Source organism: Penicillium riverlandense, assembly GCF_028828495.1.
Source record: "Penicillium riverlandense strain IBT 135883 chromosome Unknown utg000003l_segment0_segment0, whole genome shotgun sequence".
NCBI classification, from domain to species: Eukaryota; Fungi; Ascomycota; class Eurotiomycetes; order Eurotiales; family Aspergillaceae; genus Penicillium; species Penicillium riverlandense.
Window position 1 is genome coordinate 6,187,731 of NW_026643196.1, and position 21,836 is coordinate 6,209,566.

Sequence of the window (21,836 nt, forward strand, 5' to 3'; positions counted from 1 at the left end):
CAGGGTCTCGAGAAACCAAATTTGTTGCCATATGTCGAATGCTAGTATATCAAGTTCCGCCTTTCGAGCATGAAGTACCCCATACGTGGCTCATAGTTGTCTTTAATTTTGGCTTATATGTTGATACAGGTTACGCTGCCCCGTCTGCACCCTCCACTTCCCGAATGACAAGCCAAAGACATTTCCGGAACTCAGTCTGCTCTTCCAGCACATCAGTATTCTGCCTACCCCTCTGTTCCCTATCCTGTTGGTTGAGTCTCTTCTTCAGTGTCGCATTAAAGCGAGTCAATCTAGATTTGGAAGTCCAAGGCAAAATCTCCAGCTCGAGTTCCGCGATCCACGGCTCCAAGAGTCTGATGCGTTGCTGCTGCAGGTCAAGCTCTTGCGCCGGTCCGTGGGAGTATTGGATAGCTTCTCTAGTTGTTGAAAAAGAGGTGCTTGCCGGTTTACTTTGCCCTGGGAATCGAGAATAGGAATCTGAGCAATATGGGCAACGGCATCGAGCTTAGCAATCTCGACCTTCAGCCCGCGCGGCCCAAAAATGTCTTTGTTTGCTCGCCGAATCGCTGAATCAGAACGGCCCTTGGAAATACCGTGCCCGCCAAGATTTGCCAATTCGCTGACAGCGGAGCCAATCCATCTAATGGGAAATAGGATTGGAACGGATTGGAGCACGCCACCTGTTGCATCGAGCACCTGCATCGGTGGGCTGGTGGCAACAGCATCATTGAGTTGATCCAGGAAGGTAAGAAATGAGTCCTTGGGGAGCTTGTGCTTGCTCAAGATGGGCGCATAGGCGCGGAGAAACGGCGACTCATTGGCCGCATCAATGGCCGGGATTGCAATGGGTTTGTCACGGTCAGGAGATAATGCTTGTGCAGCTCTCGCTCCTGATGAGCTCCCTTCGGCTCTGGTCTGCGGGGGCTCGTATTGGGGCGGTTCCCCGATCTCAGTTGAAGTATCCGTAGCTGGAGACAGGGAGGTCTCTCGCTCGGAGGAATGGTGGTCCCAGTCCTCGAACGGGATCTTTGATTTCTCGTCACTGGCCATGGCGGATGCTGTTGGAAGATGAAAATGACGAGCGAGTTGGGCATCCATGTCCTTACGTAATCCTGGATGAGACACTGTCCAGCACTGCCCAGCTGAAGTATACGCCACCACGCCTAGCTTGGGCTTGGCGATGCGCTTTTCCAAAATAGGTCCAATCTGCGAACTATGACCGGTCTGGGGAAACCCTAACATTCGAAGTACGTAGAGCCCAGACGGCAATTTTTTTTTATGATTATAGCGTGGGGAAATTATCTGCTGGTCTCATCGAGCCTGTACTTATCCAATGTGAGATGTCGACCATAAAGTGTGCGTCCACTTTACCGCTAGGGAAAAGAAGGGTCGATTTCAGCTCTGAACGACGATTTTCACATTGACACGAGACACGATGAAAAGGAAGAAAGATGTGCGAGGGTAGCTCCATGGAGTGAGACTGAAGACATGATGCTATTCAGTCAACCATACTTTATAAAGGCCGAAATTGCAACTGCCTTCTCCCCACTCCCTTGCAAAGTAGAGAGCAAGTTGTAGATCTGCTCTCTGGCTCCCCCTGTTATAGCTGGTTTTCCGTCAGACGAATTGCCAAATAATTTAACCGTTGTGGCTCACGAAAATGGTTCTCCTCGTGCCGGGAGACGAGATCCGGGCTGCCAAAAATCTGCTCAGCAGCAAATCTGGGCCAAGCCAGGTCTCTTCCTGCTCGGATTGTAGTTGCGGCCTATCACTATAGCTCGCCCCCAAGCTGCGGACGCGGACGCGGAGAGAGCTTTCTGACGATTGGGCGGGTCATGGTCCCCGGATGTCTCCTCCACACCACGCGAGAAGCTTGGTCAAGCTCCCTAGATTCAGTCCCCATTGGCAAGTTAGTCCACCAAGCCCAGACGCGTCTCATAGTGACGCTGGTGTGAATTGTCTGCTGCTCCCTCCTTCCTCTTGTATTTAACAAAGGGGTTCCCTTCCATATCGTGGAGGGGAACACGGATCATGGGCGTTCCTCGTCGGGTCTCCGGTACCACGAAGCATTACAGACACCAGAACACTACCAGCCATGAGCAACGAGCAGCATCCTTACCCCCATGTTGATGATAATGCTGCGGATGGACATGTGGACTTGGAGAAGCAAGAACGTCCCGATGGAAGAGTCCGCTCCCCCGGAGGCACCTCCCGACCAACCCACGAGGAGAAGGAGGGAGTCGACGGAGCGGCTGACGGCCAAGGAGAAAAAAGAGAGCTGAAAGAGTTTGAATGCTATAATAAATTAGGCTACACTTTCTCGTGGTGGAAGAAATGGGGGATTATCTCCGTCATTTTCCTGGTGCAAACCTCGATGAACTGGAACGCGAGCTTCTACGCCAGCGGCATTACCCTATATGCGAAACACTTTCATATCTCCGAGCAAGCTGCCCGTGTAGGGCAGATGACCTTCCTCGTTGCCTATGCCTTTGGCAGTGAGCTTTGGGCACCATTCAGCGAAGAATTCGGCCGGTGGCCTATCATGCAGCTGAGCTTGTTTTTCGTCAACATCTGGCAGCTACCCTGCGCCCTGGCGCCCAACTTTGGCACCATTGTGGTATGCCGTACCTTGGGCGGCCTCTCGTCTGCGGGTGGATCGGTAACTCTTGGTATGGTGGCGGACATGTGGGAGCCAGAGCATCAGCAATGGGCCGTGGCCTATGTTGTACTCTCTTCGGTGGCCGGCTCAGTGATTGCTCCTATCGTCGGTGGTTTTGTCGCGACCTTTCTTGACTGGCACTGGAACTTTTGGATCCAGCTTATTCTCGGAGGCTTTGCGCAGCTTGTGCATTTCTGGGTACCCGAGACCAGATGCAGCATTTTGGTCACCCGAGAGGCGCGACGAAGACGGAAAGCAGGTGACATGGTCTGGAGTGGCGACGAAATCAAGGGAAATCGTCTCACCTTTCGATTTCTATCAATGGTCTGGGCGCGTCCATTCGTTATGTTCCTTCGAGAGCCCATTGTCCTATGGTTGTCACTTCTGAGCGGTTTCAGCGACGCCTTGATTTTTACTTTCTTGCAGTCATATACTTTGGTATACAAGCAATGGGGTTTCTCAACAATTGATATTGGGCTTGCATTCATCCCGTGAGTACTACGTGGGACCATTTTAGCTGAGATACTGACTGTGTCAGAATCATTATTGGCTATCTCATTGCATACTTCTCGTTCTTGCCATGGATTCACCGTCATTGCCGAGTCAGTGAACGAGATCCTAATGCACTCCAGCCAGAGGCTCGTCTGTACTGGCTATTATATGGTTCGCGGCCATTCATCCTTTGTGGCTTCTTGTGATCCATTACTGATTTTGAGCTACAGTCGCACCGCTCTTGACCATAGGTCTGTTTGGGTTTGCATGGACCAGCCTTGGGCCTCCTCATGTCCATTGGATTGCCCCTATGATATTTTCAACTCTGATTGCCATTGCTAATGTAAGTGAATCCAGCTAAATTATCAAATATCACGCTAACCATACTCTAGTACTCAATCTACATGGCGACCATTGACTATATGATTGCCTCGTACGGACCCTATTCGGCTTCAGCCACAGGAGGAAATGCTCTGGCGCGCGATTTTCTTGCAGGTATTGCAGCAATGTACTCCACGCCCAGTGAGTTGATACACGCAGTATTGTTCTCAATATTGAGCTTACATATTATGACAGTGTATAAGAATATGGGGCACTCACATCCCTTAGAGTGGGCGTCCACCTTCCTGGCATTTATGTCCATCGTCTTCATCATTCCGATATATATATTCTATTGGAAGGGCCCGAAGATCCGGGAGTGGTCTCCATTTGCGCAGACCTTGGCCGCCGACCGGAAGGAAGCTGGACGCAAGGTCTCCCAGTGCGGCTCCGGTGACCAAGATCCTGTGCAGCGGTATTTGTCCGGCAACTCAGGGAACTCGGGCCGCTCCGGGGCGGGCTAGGCTGGGAGTTGTGTTCTGAATCTCTTTCTTCTCTTGCCGCTGAATGCTGATTCCAGGCACCAAAAGGAGTGACAGATAGCTTATGAGTCGAGGGTGACGGAAAAGTTATGCCATCCTTTGTTCGTCTACCTTTACGCTCGCCATTTTGCGGTGGCGTCGGTCACCCAGACTGAAATTGCCTTCTTGCACTTCCTTATATTACTTTGATTATCTCTTATTTGATATTAATTGACAGGCACTCCTAGCAAAAATTAATCTTAGAAAACCGTCAAGTTCTTCTTGATTATTTCTATTAATCGTCCTTTCTTAATGCTCGCAGTTTAAAGTAGCCACTAATGACCCACCAACTACGCGCTTGATGTAATCTCCCCGGAATATGCTTCCGACTAAACAATTTAATCAACCTATCAAAGCTGTATAAACCTGGTAAAGCATAACTGGTTTCGTAAGATTTATGTAGGTGCTTCTTCCGGAAAGAACAAGAACTCGGTACTCGGATGCCAGTAAGTCCCACGCATGAGGTAAAAGAGGGATTTGGGAGACTGTCATCTCTATCACACCAGGCTTTATTGCTTCGGCTAGGTAACCAATCGTTGGTAATAAACTCTATGTTTGACTCCAGAAATATGCAGCGAATCCATCATTGCGTTTCAAATGACAGATAAAATTTCCCCTGGCTCGTATCCCCAAGCTCGCTCGAGATCCTTGAGTCGCCACAAGGCACCCCATCCAGTCGTCTTCTCTACAGTTTTAAAGAGCTTCGCGACCTCGACATGCTCACTGTGATGGCTGAGGAGCTTCCCTGCAATATAAAGTGGCTGGATAGCATTTATGAGATTGCCACTGTGAGGATTCGTTAACGAAATACCACATACTCTGCGGGCATGCCAGATTGCCCAGTGGTGGGGCCTTGACGAGGGCAATGCCTCCCCGCCTGGTCTCATCTCCAGCATCATAATGCAAGCGGCATGGTACATCTGGTTCCCCGAAATGGCCGCCCAGTGTGCAAAGAGGACCTCGGGAAAGATCTGGCCACCGCCTATCCCCGTTGTTTTGATGGGAAGCATGGCTGGGGGACGCTGCTCAAGCCAGTACTGAAGATCGTCCCAGAGCCGGCTCCATTGGTCAATAAAAGGACCAGCATGCTGGTCTAAATCTTCACCCAGTTCCAACTGTCTTGTTCTACGACAGGCGAGGTCGCATGTCTTCGCGCAGAGATATACAGCCCAATTGGCATGCATATCTGGTGACGAGCGGCCTTTATGACAGAACAGATCTCGAATGATACCGTCTTTCTCCTTGGACCCTGATGCTTGAGGCATTGCAGGCACCCATTTCTCCAGCGGGAGCACCGTACTCTCCGCGCCGTTAGAGATGATCGCTCCACACAGTTCCATGCGTGCGTAACACCAAAACACCGCCTGTAGATGGCCACCCGAGAGCCCATTGACATTGAATGAGTCAAATAGTGCCGCGCATCCCTCCACATGGCGACGCCAGTCCCGTGGACTGACTGACATCAGCTCCATGACTGCCAGAATGCACACGGTCACGAGTACATTTGGGTCCTTGGCTTGCAGGCATGGCGCGAGTAGCCGAATAGACTCCTGATACAGTTCGAGGCTATCATACGCCGTGTCGAGACACGCCTTTCGCTCGGTTTGGCGAGCGGAGAAAGCAAGGATGGCGTAGAACAGCGCCGGCGATCGCTGTGCGAGAATGGGAATGTGCACACCAAAGTGGCGTTCCTCGTCAAACTTATCGAGGTATGGTGCACATTCGGTAATCCAATTTTTGAGATAATAGATTAATCGGATCTTGGGGATGGACACGCGCGTAAAGTCGAGGCTTTGTCGCGGTGCCCTTGAGCCCAGTCCCTCGGTCGGCGAAGAGGGGGCAGGCGACGTGTAGCTGTTGGGTTCGAGACTAGCAACAGCTGAAAAGAGCACGCCTCGCAATTCTTCCTGTAATTCCAGGAATCGGGGGTTGGCGGCGTACTCATCCGCGCTGGAGAAGGTCCCTGGGGAGAGGAACGCTTCTTCGTCCACGGGCAGAGTCGCGCCGTTGAAGGGTTCTGTGATTGTCCCCGTGTCTGTGAAGATTGGGGCCATTGTATCCTCCATGTTCGGCGGGGGAAGAAGTAGGTGGGCGGCATCCGGGGTAATCATTAATTGGAACTAAGAAGAGGCGAAGAATCTCACGGTGGAGGCGAAACTCAGTTAGTCACAGAAACCCATGGTTGGGTCTGGCCAATGATGAGGGTTTGAGAAATGAACAATAAGGTACTAACTCAGTGCATAGTCCGTTCTACGATCTCAAAATGAAAACAAAAATAGCCTATTGCAAATTCACTAAGTCTATATGGCGGAACAATGAATCACTCACCAAGGAAACAAATTCCAAAAACTCGTAATTCAGGGAATGAACAACAGAAACTCACTGCGCGATGCCCTCGGCCGCATTCCGGCACTCCCTCAAACCGTCCTGCAGCTGGGACTGGTTAATAAGGCGCAATGCCACTGAACACCCGCTTGCGAGGGAACAGACCTGGTCCCTGACCCTGGTCAATCTCTCTCTGATATCCACAAATAAGAGCGTCGGCCGCGGTAAGGATGTCGTCCCGGTGGGTGAAGGTACCCTCGACCTTGATAGAATACACGAGACTGCATCCATGCATGGTCGGCCAGCTGCTGATGCTGGCGCGGCCGCCACGGATGGCTAGTTTGGAGACTTCGAAAAGGTCCCAGTCAGGCATCATGACATCGCCGGCGCTGAAGGAGACGTTCACCCAGTGGATGTCGGCGTCCTGGAACTGTCGAGCATCGGGGCCGCGGCGGCGGTGGTGGCGCTGCTGAGAGTGAGTTCCGGCATAGAATCGTCCAAACATTTTGGGTGTTTACCTTGGAGTTTGCTGAAATGACGAAGTGGGACCTGCAGTCTTGGAGAAAACGATCTGCTGGAGTTGAACCGAATGAGGGTTTATACTGTTGGCTTTGTGTGGGTAGCGAGGCTGTTTACTTGACGTTCCTTGGTAGATGGTGGTCTTGTATTGGTTCACTGGTGGATTTGCAGTGGAAATGACAAAAAGCTGGAATTGCTGTGGATTTGACTTCTGAGGGACCGTGATGCAGTGATATCCCACAAAGTCGGGAATTGGGCGGCTTAAATATTCATCCCTGGGACAATATTGATGGAGTATACCGACAGTCATCTTAAGTGAAATTGGAAGCGTGTCTCTGTGAAGAGAAGAGTTCCCGCTTGTACAGGGTCTTTGTAGAGCGTTCCAGCACGTCTGTGGCTTTGTTCCATTGTGGGTTGTCTTTAACCCCAAATCGTTGGAAACACCGAGATCTTTTTATAGGTCTGGACAATCATTGTGGCAGGGTTTGATCCACCGAGTCTCGGTGCATTGTAATGCTTACTTTCCCTTGAACAAAGCGGGCTTGGTCCTTTAGGATCAGCAAAGGACCACGCCATCCACGAACCAATGAAGGTCTCGGCAACGAACGAACAGAATGGCCCATGAGACCATAGACTTGAGTACAAAAAGAAGGTTTGTCACGATTGAAAATTTTGAAGAAGACACGAAACGTCATTGTATCCACCACAAACTGACCATCTACCCACCTAGCTTCGTTCCTTTCTTCACACAATGCGGCTCTCAGAACTTCTTACTGGAGATGGGTTTCACTCGTTCAGTGAATGATGTTGTTGGAACTGAGAATAGCCCTGTGGTACATTTTCATTGTAGTGACCTTGAGCCAAACACGCCTCATCAGAAACCCAAGACGCTACTATTCACCCGAATCAAAAGAAATTCGAAATTCGCTCCATCGAGCATATCCACCATGTTCAAGTCGAACTTCGATTTTCTGCTGACCTTGTTGCCGGCAAAGCTCTGGAAACAAATTTCCGCGGAGGATGGGTCTTAGACAAGGCATACCCACACCCCGCACCGGTAAGGTAACCACCCAAATGAGCGACGTGGTCCATCTTCAGTAGCCGCGACAAGGGATAGAACGACAAGAGACGGGCAGGGGCTGCCATGCTGAGAACCTCAACTGCAATTAGGCCAGAAAGAAATATCCAGCCGTGGGTCCAGATGGCATCTCTCCACTCGCGGGGTAAAATCCACAGGGTAACTTTGTCGCTGTTTCATGAGGTCAGTTACGAAGAAAGGGAGACAAGGTATGCAAAAAAAAAACGAACTTGGAATGGAACATGCACCATGCAGCAACAATACCGCTAGTCCCTGCGCTCGCTCCGAGGGAGGACATGCCCAGCTGGCCCAACAAGACAAAATTCGTTAGCGACATCATCGAGCCCACCACTCCGGAGGCCAGATAGATGGCCAGGAAGTTTCCGCGGCCGAGTTCATCGTGAACTTTGAGAAGATAATTAGCGTCGGTTGATATCTCCAAAAAGGGGGACTTGGTAGCCTACCTCGGGTTCCCATAAATGTCAAAACAAGCATATTCGTGAAGAGATGCTTGAAGGTCTGATGGCTAAACATGCTTCCAATCAAGCTGACGGAATGGGGGTAGAAGGGAACAATGACAAAGAATCGGTTGAGCAACTTCCATGAAGGGGGGATGTGTCTCCACATAACGGTCACAGCGATATTGGCTGCAACGATGGTCCCAACAGTCGCCAGGGCTGGAGGTACATCCGGCCAGAGACGGTCCTGCCGCTGGGGAGGCTCGTAGTTTTGAGCGAAGACGTAACAGAGGCCGAGGGTGAGAAAAGAAAAGAGCAGAGGCATGAGAAGGCGTTGAGACTGTGGTTGCAAAGCAATGAGCAACCACATACAGAGTAGAGCATTTCAAGTGATCCTTACCGTGGTCAAATCGACAGCCCCGACCTGGTTGGGTACAGACTCGATGTGAAGTCGTTGGCGCCAGGCCAGATATGGATTCACACTGGGATCCGCGCGCGGGCGAGCTGCGAGCGTCAGTCGTGATCAGCCAATAGGGAAAGGGCCTCTTACCCTCTACAACAGCTGCCTCTTCAAACTTCTGCAATTTCGTGTTCCCCTTCACTAGACGTCGCATCTGCTCATACTCCTGGCCTTCGCCTTCCAGCCATGCCTTGCGCTTGCGCTCTTCTTCTTCAAGGTACTGCTTCTCATTTTTCTCCCGCATTTTCTGAAAGACACTCCTCCCGTAAGCATCATTCTGCTCACCAAGCTGGGCTCCATATGAACCGCTTTGCGGGTGGTAGTTGAATTTTTCTTCATCCTCACGCTCTTCCCTCTCGATCCGCTGCATGATACATGCATCCTCGTCAACGGGATAGTTTTCACGAAGCCATTCCAAAGCCTTATCGATCTGGGATTGGGGGACTGTGCGGGTAACTTCGGCAGGTAGGTTGATGTCGAGCGTGCCAGACAAGCGACGAGAGTGCAGGAGCGCCAGAACCCGGTTGCCCAATTTCGGCGAGATCTTCCTTGTATGTCCGAATATTTTCTTGATCTCGGTATTGGTGAACGGATCCTCCCAGCTGTTGTCGTCACGCAGTTTCTTCGGTTTGGGGTCAAGAGAGGTCGAGGTCGTCTGCGTCCTGCTAGGGACGGTTGTCCGGATACGACATGGTGGGTAAATTGAGGGTCGTGTCGGTCGATACTCTGTGCGGAATAAATGGTATAGTGAGCCAAAGGGACGTCTAGATATGTTTGAGGATAGGCGCAAAGGCGGAGCAATGCGGAGATCGCGACTGGCAGGGCCCAGCGTCACTAAGGGCAGCGTTCTCGAGGCTTGGAGCCCCGAGCACGGAATTCGCCATGTGGCACACACTGCGCTGCTCATCTCCTGAGACTGGTGGAGGTAAGCCTCGGAGAACGAGGGACGCTGAAGGTGTGTTATTTGGCAAAGACTCCGGTGGATTGTTGGATCCCCCGGCTGCAGGGTTGTTCCGCCCGAACAATAGGCTGGCCACTGGGAGCATATTTGAGTTGTATGGTCGGTCGAGTAAATCACAGAGACATGGATAAACGCGTTCAGCAAAATTAATAATCATATTCCTCAGAACATCTTCCTCTACTTTTTTTCCCTTTTTCTAGTCCGGTATGGCCGCAATGGCCCTACGAAGGAAAGCGGCGGCCACACGACAGCGGAACCGCTTCCACCGATCACGAACACTAAATTCACACCATTGGGCAGAAACATTGCTAGCTGCATCTGGCCTATATCGTTGTATGTTTCAAGATATCAACAGGCGGTCCAGCCAGTCTAGATCACAAATCTGAGTCGTGACAGACTGGAGACAATAATAACAGATCAAGCAAACAAAGGAAAAAGGGGAAAGGAAAGATGACCGTCTTCGCCTCGGCCCATGGGTTCCACAAGCCAATAACCTGCAGACAGGTCTCTCACACTTTATCCACTGGTTCTCCCGGCTCACTGAGGCCTTGCATTTCCGGACTGTCATCACGACGCACTAGGTCTTCATCCACCGAAATCACCTCCTCTACGGAATCCACCACACAAGTCACTTCCTCAGCTGTATCGTTCGCTTCACTAAATCGACACGACAGATTTGTGGTGCGTATCTATGATCCAGGGCAGCGTCACACTGCCCCGGCAGACCACACTTGGGTGTGGAGTTTCACTAGCCTGATGTCGCGCTTCTCTCGTAGGTGCCTTCAGCTTTATGGTCGGTTTTCGGAAGAGCGTCCCAGAGATATAGGACCAGGGAAATGAGTCTCTTTAGAAGTTCACGGAGAGTTGCGCATACGCAGCCATCCTATCTGGAAAGGAAGCAGTTCGCGGTAAGGAAGGACCATGGCTTCGAGGGGACGGTTTGCAGGTATTTGCAAGGTTATCGTGGGAAATTCGCCGGAGAAGCTGTGACGGGACCATCTCGCATCTCGGCCCAGCTGCGCTGTCGGTAGCGTACTAGACGGGCAACTAGGAGACTAGTGCGTGTATGCGATGACGGCGAAAGAGATGAGGCAGAAGCAGAGAGGGATGTAAGCATTGCGGTCCATTTCGGCGGAATTATAAGAGGTGCGCTTCATGACTTGTTTTGAAAGAGAGAGAGGGAGAGAGGGAGTGAGAGTGAGGGGGACGAGGGGGCCTTGTCACCGTGTTGATGGGGTTCACTTATGTCAGCGTTGGGGCCTCAACAAAAGGATGCTGATCAGAACGCATCCCGATAAATCGGGGAAGCGGTGGACAACACTTTGTCAGCCCACCTGGCCTCTGAAAAGGCCAGGATCACATGATGCCGTTTGCACTGTTTGCCTCTTCCTATACTTTGTCTGTTTTCCTACTTGTTTTCCCTTCTTCTTCGTTGAAACCGGACCCTCACGTACAGAATGTAGGAGACAATAGGGCACAAGAAAAAAAGGAGGTGAAGGTACGGATCGGTGGGTCTTTGATGACGTCTACCAATTCACCCGCACAAAATGAGCAGCATTGGACGCCACATGGGACGCCTGATCGCACGCACCGTCCACCCCATATCAGCTCAAAATGCGATCGAACGCCTTAACGGTCAGTTTTAGAATTTGTTCATCTCTTGAGAGGTGACTAGATAACCGCTGTTGGGCAACGTTCTTTTGCTCTATGCTCAGGACCTAAAAGCGCATGCAACAAGAGACGATGGACTATTCCAAGATGCTATCTATCCTCAAGTATATATACCGAGTGCCTGAACCACCAGAGAAGCGATCGAGGCCGTTACGAGTGATCTGTCTTGGCCTCCCACGAACTGGGACAGAGTCGCTTAAAAGCGCTCTTGAAATTCTTGGGTTCGACGGAGTGGCACATGGCTTCGAGTGGTGGCTTCGTCACCCGAATCATAGCATGCTCTATTGCGAACTCTTACTACTGAAGTTGCAAAACCGCATGCCAAGTCCAGTGGTTCTTCGAGAACGCTATTTCGATCGCCTTCTAGGTGACATGGAGGCCTCTACTGATGTTCCCACGGTTTGGTTTGCGACCGAGCTTTTGCAAGCATACCCCGACGCCAAAATTGTTCTAAACCGGCGCCGTGATATACAGGCTTGGAAAAAAAGTTTCCGCGCATCGGTGTTGCCAATGATGCAAAGCTCGCAGTACTGGATTGCTAGCTGGTTTAATGCGGAATTGTTTTGGGGGGTCTGGCTGACCAGCCTCGGACATCAAACGTTTCTTTTCAAAGGCGATTTCGAGAAGAATGCTGAGAAAGCATTTTCGGATCATTATGAAAGCTTAGAACTGATTTTGAAAGCCAATGGACGGGAGTACCTCGATTGGTCTGTCGACGATGGCTGGTCAGACCTCCCCCTTTCCAGCAGTGCTTTGCGCGGTACATTAACTTGCAGGAAACAGGGCACCCTTATCCAGGTTTCTCAACCTACCCACGCCGAGCACGGCATTTCCAATAAGCAACCTTGCGTCAGAATTTGGCCCCAAATTGATGATTGTGGACAAAGAGCGGTTCCGAAAAGCTAGGGAGAACGCCCTCCTCTGTCTTTCTTTCCTTGTGGCACTAGCGGTCCCTCTCATCATCCATTTCTTTGCTCCTTCTTTCTCTGATTGTAAGTCTGAGGCCTGCTATGGTCGAAACCGCGAGGCCATCATGTGTATTCTCAAAGCGAAGGGGCTGACTGTGGCAGGAAAGAAATTACCCATGAGTCGGTCACTCTACGGTACGTCTCGAAACGGTACGACAACCTACGCTCTTGAATTGATTTTCCAACCCTAACGTAAGAACCATTAGTGCCTCAGAACATTAATTTCCTGGATCGTTATCAATTCACTGCACTACTTATTTATGATACTATGTATTGTGTATAGAGGCTGAGCTCTCCGCCTATTATGTAGTATCCCTTGATGGCAGCCAGGAGAACAAGCATGTAATGGGATGACGACAGGAGCTAGTTCACCCCCACCGCAGGAATCTAACAACACGCGCGCAAGAATGCAAAACATGCAAGGGGACGAATGAGGGCGTATGCAGGAACGAACATAATCGGCCCTGTCCCACGAGTGTCCAAATAGACTGCAGGACCTAAAGATTATTCTTCAAGAAATTACATCGAGATCCTCCGTGCCTACCAAATCGTACTTACTACCTTATCCGATCATTAAAATACCAACCAACATGCGAGTATCAACCATCCTCGTCGCCTTCGTCTCAACTCTCGCCCTAGGCGCGGAGTCGAAGAAGATCAACATGCACTGCGAATTCGCTGCAGACCACACGGGGATGCTCCAGCAGCCCTACTGCTGCCGAGGCTTCAAGCCAGCGGAGCACAATCCCAAGGCCAACCAGGCTACCGACTGTATGTTCCAACTCGGCGGTCTACCTAGTGTCGTGTCGCGGATGCTAATAGTGGAATATCGGCATAGGTGATGAATTGAAGCAGCCTCAGCTGTGTGAGGATCAGTCTCGGCCTGCATGCTGCTATACAATTGTGAGTTGGCCATTCCATCAGTGTATATACCGTTAATACATGCTAACCATGGGATCGGGATAGGGCCCGGAGTACATTTGCACTTCGCACGTTGTGTTCCAGGATGCGGCGGATGTTTGAATAGGCGAATACATGGGTTACTGGGGGATGGAAGCAAATGGGTAGTCCTCGGATGCCGTGGTTGGTGACTTGACTTGTCGAAATTCTAAGGAACTGAAAAATGGCTTGAGGGCCAGCGTACTTATTCGTTCATAACGTGCCATCGGCAGACATCGCGGGATATAACCGTATCCTATACCAGTGCCATCTAGGGCGAGAAGAGTAGAGATCGGCCGGAGAGTGTCGGAGAGGATTGGAGGCGGTCACCTTCTAAATCGACAGATCAAGGAAACTTGTTTGTATTCCTAATATTAATGACAGCAGCATCCATGCTAGACATATCCACCAAGGCCAATGATGATAGATCGTATCGGGCACAGATGCGCTTCCGATGCAAAATCGCGCTCCATAACAACGCTCAAACGCCGAGACAAACGTATAGTGCAAAATCATCGACCACCAAACCGCAGTCACACAGTGACCATACCAAGCATCTCTTCTGTATTCCTGCGAAAAAGCATCTCTGCCAACCCTGGCTTGCCGGCGCATAACTGCAGGCAGCATTCCGTAAAGGGGCCGATGTCAACCCCAGTAAAGCGTGTATGCGGCCAGTCTGTTGCATAGATGACACGGCCAGGGGCCACATGCAAGAACTCTCGTGCCATTACCAGGAGATCGTGTAGGCGTCGGTCTTTGCTGAGACGATACGGCGCGGACACTTTGATATATGTGTGGCCTGCACGCAGCAGAGAAATCAAAGATGCGAAACCAGGTAGGGTGTATGGGTCAAAGGGTGTGCTATCTTGGTACCGCAATACAGAAGACAGCTCGGGGCTGCCAAAGTGATCGATGCAGATGCGGATACCGAGGCAAGGCACAATCTGTTCGAGAAACGGAATCATGTTCAGTGGAAGGTACACCTCGACAATCCAGTTCCGTGGCCGAGCAATATCAGCATGCTGGGTTAACGTCCTCTCCAACTCCACCTTGTCCATCACTCTCCCAATGGACTGGAGATTGACCCGGAGTCCGCGCACGCCCAGAGTATGCCACTCGTCCAGTGTCTCTGCCGGAACAATAGTTGGATCAACCACCACGATGCCGCGGCCGCCCTCAGGGCCGATTTTCATGAGTGCATCCATAAGACAGGAATTGTCGGTTCCGTAAATTGACGGCTGCACCAAGACCATATTCTGGATCCCCAGAGCGGATTCAAATGCCAGGGCGTCCGTCAGCGTGTACGCTGAGGGCTGATACACAGCGGCTGGCGAGACTGGAAACCGCTGTGGCTCCACGACATGCATATGGCTATCCCATGAGTGCGGTGGGATCCGTTGTCTTAGAGGTGCAGTCGAAGGATGAGTGGGCCGCCGTTGCTCATGTTGGTTGAGCGAAGGTGCGACGAGCGATATGCAAGGATGGCCGGTCAACAAGGTAGGTTTCGTCTGGACCGATGTGAGCATGGCGAACCCCAAGGATATGGCGCACAGACATGGGGGAAGGTTGGCTTGTATCGTCTACAAGGGGAGCGCCTGAGTATCTACTGACCGGAGACCAAACATTGTGATGGTTGGAGACCCTCAAAACCTTCCTGACCGATAGCATGCCACGTTCATCGGCTGCTGTCCGTCACGACTGCCTTGATTGGGGGACAAACCAGGACAGGACAACCCCCATTTTAAGAAAAATCTGCCGCCTAGCATGTTTGATGCTGGCTCAGGTCCGCTCAGATCGCCCCTCTCCATAGACCCACCCTCGGCGCTTCAGGCCAGGGCGGGTTGCAGAACGGAAGTCGTCCGGCAGCCCCCCCTTGGCGAAGGCATCAGCTCGGCCAAGTGGGTGTCGAAAGTGGCACCATGTAGCACGATGAACAACAACAGTAATAATTTCCAGCGTGTGCTACTACATATTCCTGTGGCTCCAGCTGGAAGAGCAGTACATACTGACATCCATTATTTGACTTGTGGTAGTGTGCCAGGTGTTGTTCAGCCGGTTCGGTTTGGTTCGGAAGTTGCCCGAATTTACTCTTTTTCCGACGGGATGCCGAAGGTTCCCTCCCGCCCTCTCTCTCTCTCTCTTGCTTCACGACAACCCACCACCCGCCATGACGTGATTATTGCATGCCTATCATCTCCACCACCCGACTTGTCCGTCCAGCTTCCCCGGATTAGTTCGTTCTGGGCCCTGTTGGGGTTCCTCTCCACATTTTGCCTGCTTCCTCGTGCCACCATGAAATGGTCCGGCTCACGCTGGGCAACGAACCCCTACTATGCCCTAGTAGTGTTCGTCGTCGCATGTGGCAGCATTCCCAAAGGTACATAACGGGATTCATACATCCCTTTTTCTAATTATCTAACAAGTTCCCTGGGGCCCAGGTTATGATGAGGGTGGCTACAGCGCCAGCGTCAATCTTCCTTCCTTCAAGGCCGACTTCAATCTGATCAAATCCCACTGGACGAACGATCCGACCGGACTGGCCAACCGCTCGGCTAACATCATCTCCTTCAATGTGCTGGGCGCGGCCTTCGGGGCACTGTTCGCGCTGGATCTGAACGATCGTCTGGGGCGGCTCGTGGCGTGGCAACTGGCATGCGTGCTGTGGGCGTCGGGGATGTTCATCCAGGTGTTTTCGTCGGGCATCTATGGCTTGCTGCTCTTTGCCCGGATCTGGAGTGGCTTGGGTACCGGCATGCTGACGGTCACAGCACCTATGTACCTATCCGAGATCGCACCTGCAAGGACCAGGGGCCTGGTCGTTAGCGTGTACATGGTGATTCTACTGGCCGTGCTGGCCATGGGTTCGTGCTGCTACCCGTTCCGCTCGATGATCGACTCTCTTTCTGACCAATGCCTTCTCCTTCTCTTGCAGGGTTCTTCATCAATTACGGCGCCAGTGTCCACATGGCCGCCACTCGCGCCCAATACCGTTTAGTCCAGGCGATCCCTCTCATCCCGGTCGGGATCGCGTTCGGCTTGTCCTTCCTCTGCCCCGAGACCCCCCGGTACCTTGTCTCGAAACAGCGTCACAAGGAAGGGCGGGAGGTTCTGGCGCGCTTGCGCGGCTTGGCCGTTGACGACCCGGCCTTGGAGAAGGAGTTTGAGATGATTGACGCGCAGATGCAAGAACGAGTGACCGACCTCGCTTCTGTCACGCACTGGTCCGCGTTCAAGGAAACGCAAACGAATCCCAACTACCGCCAGCGGTTCTGGCTGCTCATGACAATGCAGACGATTGCGCAATGGACTGGCGGAAACGGGATCACCTACTATGTGACCAACATCTTCAAGTCAGAGATTCGCATGGCCAGGATCGTTCACGAAGCTAACATTCTTGGTATGGATAGATACGCCGGCATCACGGGCAATGCCGAGTCCCTGATCTCGTCCGGCGCGTACGGAATCGTCAAACTCGTCTTCACCATGGCGTTCACCTGGGGTCTGATCGACTTCCTGGGCCGCCGACGGTGCGCGCTCGCAGGGCTGGCCCTGCAGCTCGCAGCCCACATTTACATGGGCGCATACATGGGCTTGCGACCTGGCTCAGCCAGGAACACCTCCGCCTCCGATGCCGCCATCGCCTCCGTCTTTGTCTATGCCGTCGGATGGTCGATTGGCCTCTGCACTATTCCCTACCTGTACGGCACGGAGATCTTCCCAACCCGCATCCGCAACGTGAGCTACGCCGTCAGCATGGCCCTGCATTGGTTCTTCCAGTTTGCCGTTGTTCGTGTCACCGGGAACATGTTTGTTTCCCTCGATGTCTGGGGCGCTTATCTCTTCTGGGCCATTATTTGCGCCCTGGGCCTGATCATTCTCGGCATCTGGATGCCCGAGACCAAGGGTGTCCCCATCGAACGCATGGGGGACCTCTTCGATGGGCCGTGGTATCTTCGCTGGTGTGCAAAGCCGCATGAGTGGAGTGGACGATTTGTCTCGTCTGTGACTGAGACCGTTACGCCCGGTGATGAAAAGACCCCGAAGCCCGGCAATACCGCGCTGTAAAAAGCCCTTCTCGACTTCACATATACCATTTTTGGCCTGCCTATAATGCCACTGCAATAATGGCAGCTCATAATGCTCTGTTGTATATTCATCCAGATACCCCCTTGGCTTTGTACGATCCCGCGATGTCTCCATTATTTGATGAAACTATTGCATATAATACACTCTAAGCCACAACGGCGACAAAATTCGAATGCCATACTATGCTTCATATCAGCTCTTGGGTTTGTTTCTTTTTCCTTTCCTCCTCACCCTCGAGGAATATGTAGTAGTTAGCAGAATGATGAGCTTGACATGACCCCCAAACATCTCCTCGAACAGGGGGTGGTATGATCGGCTCCGTTTCCCAGTGTGAAAATTGTAAACAAAAAAAAAAAAAAAAAAAAAAAGTATTATCTCAGGACCTCGGGCTACTCGGAGCTGATATTCTGAATCCGTCCGACGCGTGTTCCGGACGCGCCTCGACCGCCTTTGATGACTCGCTCCCTCGCGGTTAACCCAACTATCATTCTTCTCCTGCTCACTCACCGACCACCACGGGAGTTATTCATGATGTACGCCTTCCACTCAGCCAAGGACTCTCCCACGCGCTACACCCCCCACGTCCTCCCCTGCCGCATTCATCACGACGGCCCGATCGAGTCCACCGAGCGCTTCTGGACTCCCCGGCCCGAGGAGGACGGCACCCAAACAGCCCATTTCCGCGGGCGCAGACTCCGCGGTCGACGCGTGCCGCTGCCTGATGGATATCGCGGTATGGACGAATGCAATTCTCTCAGTGGGAGAAAGAAGCTGACTTAGTCTTTGTGGTGAAACAGGGGTGATTGCAACACCGACCGACCGAGTGATGGCGTCGGCGACGCAACGACCCGATCACCACGACGCCGAGGCGGAGGACCCCAACGCGGAACCAGAGCAGCCGGTCAAAATCCTGGAGACGAGGGGGACTTTCGCGAACTTGATGGTCTGGGGCCATGAGATGGCGCCGGCGGCGGACGATGCGTATGTGAAGGGCGTGCAGGAGTGGCTGCAGTTGGCCGAAACGGTAGGTGTTCGTGTCTTTTGCTGTTCGCGGTTCTCATCACTCATGGTTGGACTGGATAGATGCATTCTTCGACAACAAAACAGTAACAATCATGAACCTATAGTTAACGCGATCAAGCTTATACATCTCACCGCCCGCCCCAACTGATCTCTCACTCTCACATTCTTTCCTCGTCTCTGCCGCCAGATCCTCGAAATGCCTCCATCCGACCTCACAAAAGTGGCCCCCGAGGCGCTGATCCCCCAGTTCCAGGTGGACAAATTACTCAAACAAGGTACGAGTAATACCCTTCGTCCTGCGAACCACTATTCCCTAACAGGTCCACCCCAGACCAGAATGGACGACGAATTGCCCTCCTCGGAACCATCGACAGCCAACAAGGGATTCTTATCGCTGAGCGTGCAGCCTTTGCAACGGAATCACTAGAGGTCCTACAAGCCTTCCACGCAGCCATTGGCCAAGTCAAGAACCTAGGCGACAACGACATCTACCGGTGGTACCTGGCCTCCTCCTCCTCCTCCTCCTCCTCCTCCTCTTCCTTCGAACCTCAGCCCGACCTCAAAATCAACCTCATCTGGCCATGCACCAATTCCCACATCAAGAAATACTCCGACCAGCAGCTGCGCATGGTTACCGAGACCCCAGCCATCTACCGCGACCACGTCCACCCCTACATGCGCGCGAAGCGAGAGGAAGGCCGACTGAACTGGGTATTCAATATCCTGGAAGGCCGGACTGAACAGGAGGATGTCATCATGCGCGATACAGGCCATGGTCCCGAGGACGCGTTTCTCATGCTGCCGGACCTGAACTGGGATCGCAAGACGCTGGGCTCCCTGCACCTGCTGGCGTTGGTGCACCGGCGTGATATCTGGAGCTTGCGGGATTTGAAAAAGAGCCATGTGCCCTGGCTCCGGTATCTGCGGCAGCGGGTGTTGGAGGCGACGGTGAAGATGTATCCCGGACTGGAGGCGGATCAGCTGAAGCTCTACGTGCACTGTGAGTGTCTGTTGGAAATCCCGTCTCGCGGGCCTTATTTATTAACTGACGTGACAGATCAACCAACCTACTACCATTTCCATATCCATGTTGTGAATGTCATGTTGGAGGCCGGGGCGACCCAAGCGACCGGCAAGGCGTTTGGCCTGGAGAATCTGATTTCGCAACTGGAGACGATGGCAGGCGATGATGAGGCCAGTATGGCGGAGGTGAGCCTGACGTATTATCTGGGGGAAGCCAGTGAGCTATGGACGGAGGTTTTTGCGCCGTTGAAGAATAATGGGTAGTTGGTTGGATGGTTCATAGATCTAGATCGATAGTCAACTAGCGAGCGATAACGATGGGCTTCTCTTTCCCCACTACTACTACGTAACTCCTGCTAAACACCCACCTTCTTCCTTCCCCATCTCTCTCAGCAACATGACCGACCCTGACGTGCCAGCCACGCAAAAGGCCTTTGTGCCTCTAGGTAAGGCAGCATCTCGATCCATACCCACAGACCCTCGTACTCACCCAACGGTCCGACAGAGAACAACCCCGAGGTTATGAGCCACCTGGTGCACCAGCTTGGCCTGCCACCCACCCTCGGCTTCACCGACGTCTTCTCAATCGACGAGCCCGACCTTCTCGCCTTCGTCCCCCGTCCCGCACACGCCCTTCTCCTGGTCTTCCCCGTCTCAGCAACCTACGAAGCTTCCCGCACAGCAGAAGACAGCACCCTCCCCGAATACAGCGGCTCCGGTCCCACCGAGCCCGTCATGTGGTTCAAGCAGACCATCCGCAACGCATGCGGGCTCATCGGGCTGCTCCACGCCGTATCGAACGGGGAACCCCGCCGCCAGGTAATTCCGGGGTCGGATCTAGACGACCTCCTCCGCGCCGCGGAGACCCTAGCCCCCGTGCAGCGCGCGGATCTGCTATATGATAGCAAAGCACTAGAGAGCGCGCATGCCGATGCGGCTAAGCTAGGTGATACAGCTGCGCCGCAGGCGGAGGATAGTGTCGACTTGCATTTTGTGGCGTTTGTGAAGGGCGATGACGGGACGCTTTGGGAGCTCGACGGGCGTCGAAAGGGGCCGTTGGCGAGAGGGGTGCTGAAGGAAGGGGAAGATGCGCTGAGTGACGCGGCGCTGGATCTGGGGGCGAGGAGGTTCTTGAAGACCGAGGCCGAGGGTGGGAATCCGGATTTGCGGTTCAGTTTGGTCAGTCTGGGGCCTGTTTTCGATTGATTCTACGCTGGATGATGGGACTCCAGTACGGGTTCGATGAACGGCGTTATGGTTCACGCCAATCTCGGAGAGAGAGATGGTGTCTGATATTATTATTTACAGCGTATTCTTGAAAATAAATCTCACCAATGCCTCCCTTCCCTCCGGTTTCATCGGTGCCTCAATATGCATCGCCCTCGGGACATCGATCCTCGCAATATCCAAACCCAACTCATGACCTCTCCTCTCCAACTGACCTGCCACATGCGGGGGGATTACTTCGTCATGTTCAGCAGACAGGATCAAGATGGGGGGGATAGTTGAACCCTCGCATTGGTCTCGACAGTCGGCTAGTCGTTCGAGGGCAGTCCTGTTGCACCATGTATTCCAGGAAAAGGGCCATAGATAGCGATATGGGAGCCATCTCTGAGGATACAAGCTAATGAGCATATCCTTGATATTAGAGGTGGGCGCTTCCATGATCAACCCGGAGATCGGAACCAGCCTTGTTGTGCTGGATTGCCGTGACAGATATGTCGAAAGGGCGGTGCTCGCAACGGCGGATCCGAGACTATGTCCCCAGAGGATAACTCGGAGGTCCGTGTCGGGCGTCGTGTAAGCGTCTGATACCCAGTCCAGGAATGCCTGGGAATCGCGTTCAATACCGGATTGTGTTGCACGACCTGAAGAGGTCCAGTAGCCGCGGTAGGAGAGAGCAACGATGATATATTCCGTGTCCTGATCCTTGGCTTCTGTGGAGATAGTCCTCATGACCTGAGAAAGAAGCGGTAATCGAAGAGGCGTCGACCCTCCGTTTCCTTGGAAATAACAAATGAGAACCCTCTTCCTGACCTGATGGGCAACCGGGATCCGTCCTTGACAGACAGCCAACTTCGTGCCATCCAGACTGCGAATGCGTTTCTCTTCCCATTGAACGGGCCTACATTTGGATTCGTATTCGGATATTTGGTCAGAGCGGGAAAAGGGTGGAAGCCAGGATAGATAGAGGAGTTTGTTTTGCAAGACGATAATCCAGAAGCATTTCCAGGTCCACAGACCCAGAAGAAGACCGAGAAAGATGATCGGCGGA

The 21,836-nt window shown here is 52.6% G+C and overlaps 12 protein-coding genes across 12 annotated transcripts; 6 read left to right on the plus strand and 6 right to left on the minus strand.

Moving 5' to 3' along the window:
- Window positions 1-285: 285 nt before the first annotated feature.
- On the minus strand, window positions 286-1,050 carry N7474_006148 (uncharacterized protein; the record flags this gene model as incomplete). The annotated part of the gene is made up of 1 exon (XM_057197563.1): window positions 286-1,050. One exon carries the CDS (start codon window positions 1,048-1,050, stop codon window positions 286-288), a length of 765 nt encoding a protein of 254 aa, XP_057054959.1.
- A 1,045-nt stretch (window positions 1,051-2,095) lies between these two features.
- On the plus strand, window positions 2,096-3,993 carry N7474_006149 (putative MFS multidrug transporter; the record flags this gene model as incomplete). Its single annotated transcript, XM_057197564.1, has 5 exons — window positions 2,096-3,150; window positions 3,198-3,322; window positions 3,382-3,494; window positions 3,544-3,673; window positions 3,728-3,993. 5 exons carry the CDS (start codon window positions 2,096-2,098, stop codon window positions 3,991-3,993), a joined length of 1,689 nt encoding a protein of 562 aa, XP_057054960.1.
- Window positions 3,994-4,643: 650 nt separating this feature from the next.
- On the minus strand, window positions 4,644-6,116 carry N7474_006150 (putative C6 transcription factor; the record flags this gene model as incomplete). Its single annotated transcript, XM_057197565.1, has 1 exon — window positions 4,644-6,116. One exon carries the CDS (start codon window positions 6,114-6,116, stop codon window positions 4,644-4,646), a length of 1,473 nt encoding a protein of 490 aa, XP_057054961.1.
- Window positions 6,117-6,493: 377 nt separating this feature from the next.
- N7474_006151 (uncharacterized protein) lies at window positions 6,494-6,880 on the minus strand (the record flags this gene model as incomplete). Its single annotated transcript, XM_057197566.1, has 1 exon — window positions 6,494-6,880. One exon carries the CDS (start codon window positions 6,878-6,880, stop codon window positions 6,494-6,496), a length of 387 nt encoding a protein of 128 aa, XP_057054962.1.
- A 995-nt stretch (window positions 6,881-7,875) lies between these two features.
- On the minus strand, window positions 7,876-9,797 carry N7474_006152 (rhomboid protease PCP1; the record flags this gene model as incomplete). The annotated part of the gene is made up of 5 exons (XM_057197567.1): window positions 7,876-8,143; window positions 8,203-8,377; window positions 8,437-8,770; window positions 8,831-8,934; window positions 8,981-9,797. Coding segments are annotated over 5 exons (1,698 nt in total), but the record flags the coding sequence as incomplete, so codon positions are not given.
- Window positions 9,798-11,465: 1,668 nt separating this feature from the next.
- N7474_006153 (sulfotransferase family protein) lies at window positions 11,466-12,681 on the plus strand (the record flags this gene model as incomplete). Its single annotated transcript, XM_057197568.1, has 3 exons — window positions 11,466-11,486; window positions 11,577-12,282; window positions 12,377-12,681. The coding sequence occupies 3 exons, from the start codon at window positions 11,466-11,468 to the stop codon at window positions 12,679-12,681; spliced, it is 1,032 nt and encodes a 343-aa protein (XP_057054964.1).
- Window positions 12,682-13,080: 399 nt separating this feature from the next.
- Window positions 13,081-13,513, plus strand: N7474_006154 (uncharacterized protein; the record flags this gene model as incomplete). The annotated part of the gene is made up of 3 exons (XM_057197569.1): window positions 13,081-13,261; window positions 13,329-13,393; window positions 13,457-13,513. 3 exons carry the CDS (start codon window positions 13,081-13,083, stop codon window positions 13,511-13,513), a joined length of 303 nt encoding a protein of 100 aa, XP_057054965.1.
- Window positions 13,514-13,962: 449 nt separating this feature from the next.
- Window positions 13,963-14,955, minus strand: N7474_006155 (Amidohydrolase 2; the record flags this gene model as incomplete). Its single annotated transcript, XM_057197570.1, has 1 exon — window positions 13,963-14,955. The coding sequence occupies one exon, from the start codon at window positions 14,953-14,955 to the stop codon at window positions 13,963-13,965; it is 993 nt and encodes a 330-aa protein (XP_057054966.1).
- A 766-nt stretch (window positions 14,956-15,721) lies between these two features.
- On the plus strand, window positions 15,722-17,494 carry N7474_006156 (uncharacterized protein; the record flags this gene model as incomplete). The annotated part of the gene is made up of 3 exons (XM_057197571.1): window positions 15,722-15,806; window positions 15,868-16,290; window positions 16,362-17,494. 3 exons carry the CDS (start codon window positions 15,722-15,724, stop codon window positions 17,492-17,494), a joined length of 1,641 nt encoding a protein of 546 aa, XP_057054967.1.
- Window positions 17,495-18,046: 552 nt separating this feature from the next.
- On the plus strand, window positions 18,047-19,825 carry N7474_006157 (uncharacterized protein; the record flags this gene model as incomplete). Its single annotated transcript, XM_057197572.1, has 4 exons — window positions 18,047-18,248; window positions 18,313-18,539; window positions 18,726-18,813; window positions 18,966-19,825. The coding sequence occupies 4 exons, from the start codon at window positions 18,047-18,049 to the stop codon at window positions 19,823-19,825; spliced, it is 1,377 nt and encodes a 458-aa protein (XP_057054968.1).
- A 133-nt stretch (window positions 19,826-19,958) lies between these two features.
- Window positions 19,959-20,767, plus strand: N7474_006158 (ubiquitin carboxyl-terminal hydrolase; the record flags this gene model as incomplete). Its single annotated transcript, XM_057197573.1, has 2 exons — window positions 19,959-20,007; window positions 20,067-20,767. 2 exons carry the CDS (start codon window positions 19,959-19,961, stop codon window positions 20,765-20,767), a joined length of 750 nt encoding a protein of 249 aa, XP_057054969.1.
- A 96-nt stretch (window positions 20,768-20,863) lies between these two features.
- On the minus strand, window positions 20,864-21,517 carry N7474_006159 (alpha/beta hydrolase family protein; the record flags this gene model as incomplete). The annotated part of the gene is made up of 1 exon (XM_057197574.1): window positions 20,864-21,517. One exon carries the CDS (start codon window positions 21,515-21,517, stop codon window positions 20,864-20,866), a length of 654 nt encoding a protein of 217 aa, XP_057054970.1.
- Window positions 21,518-21,836: the final 319 nt, after the last annotated feature.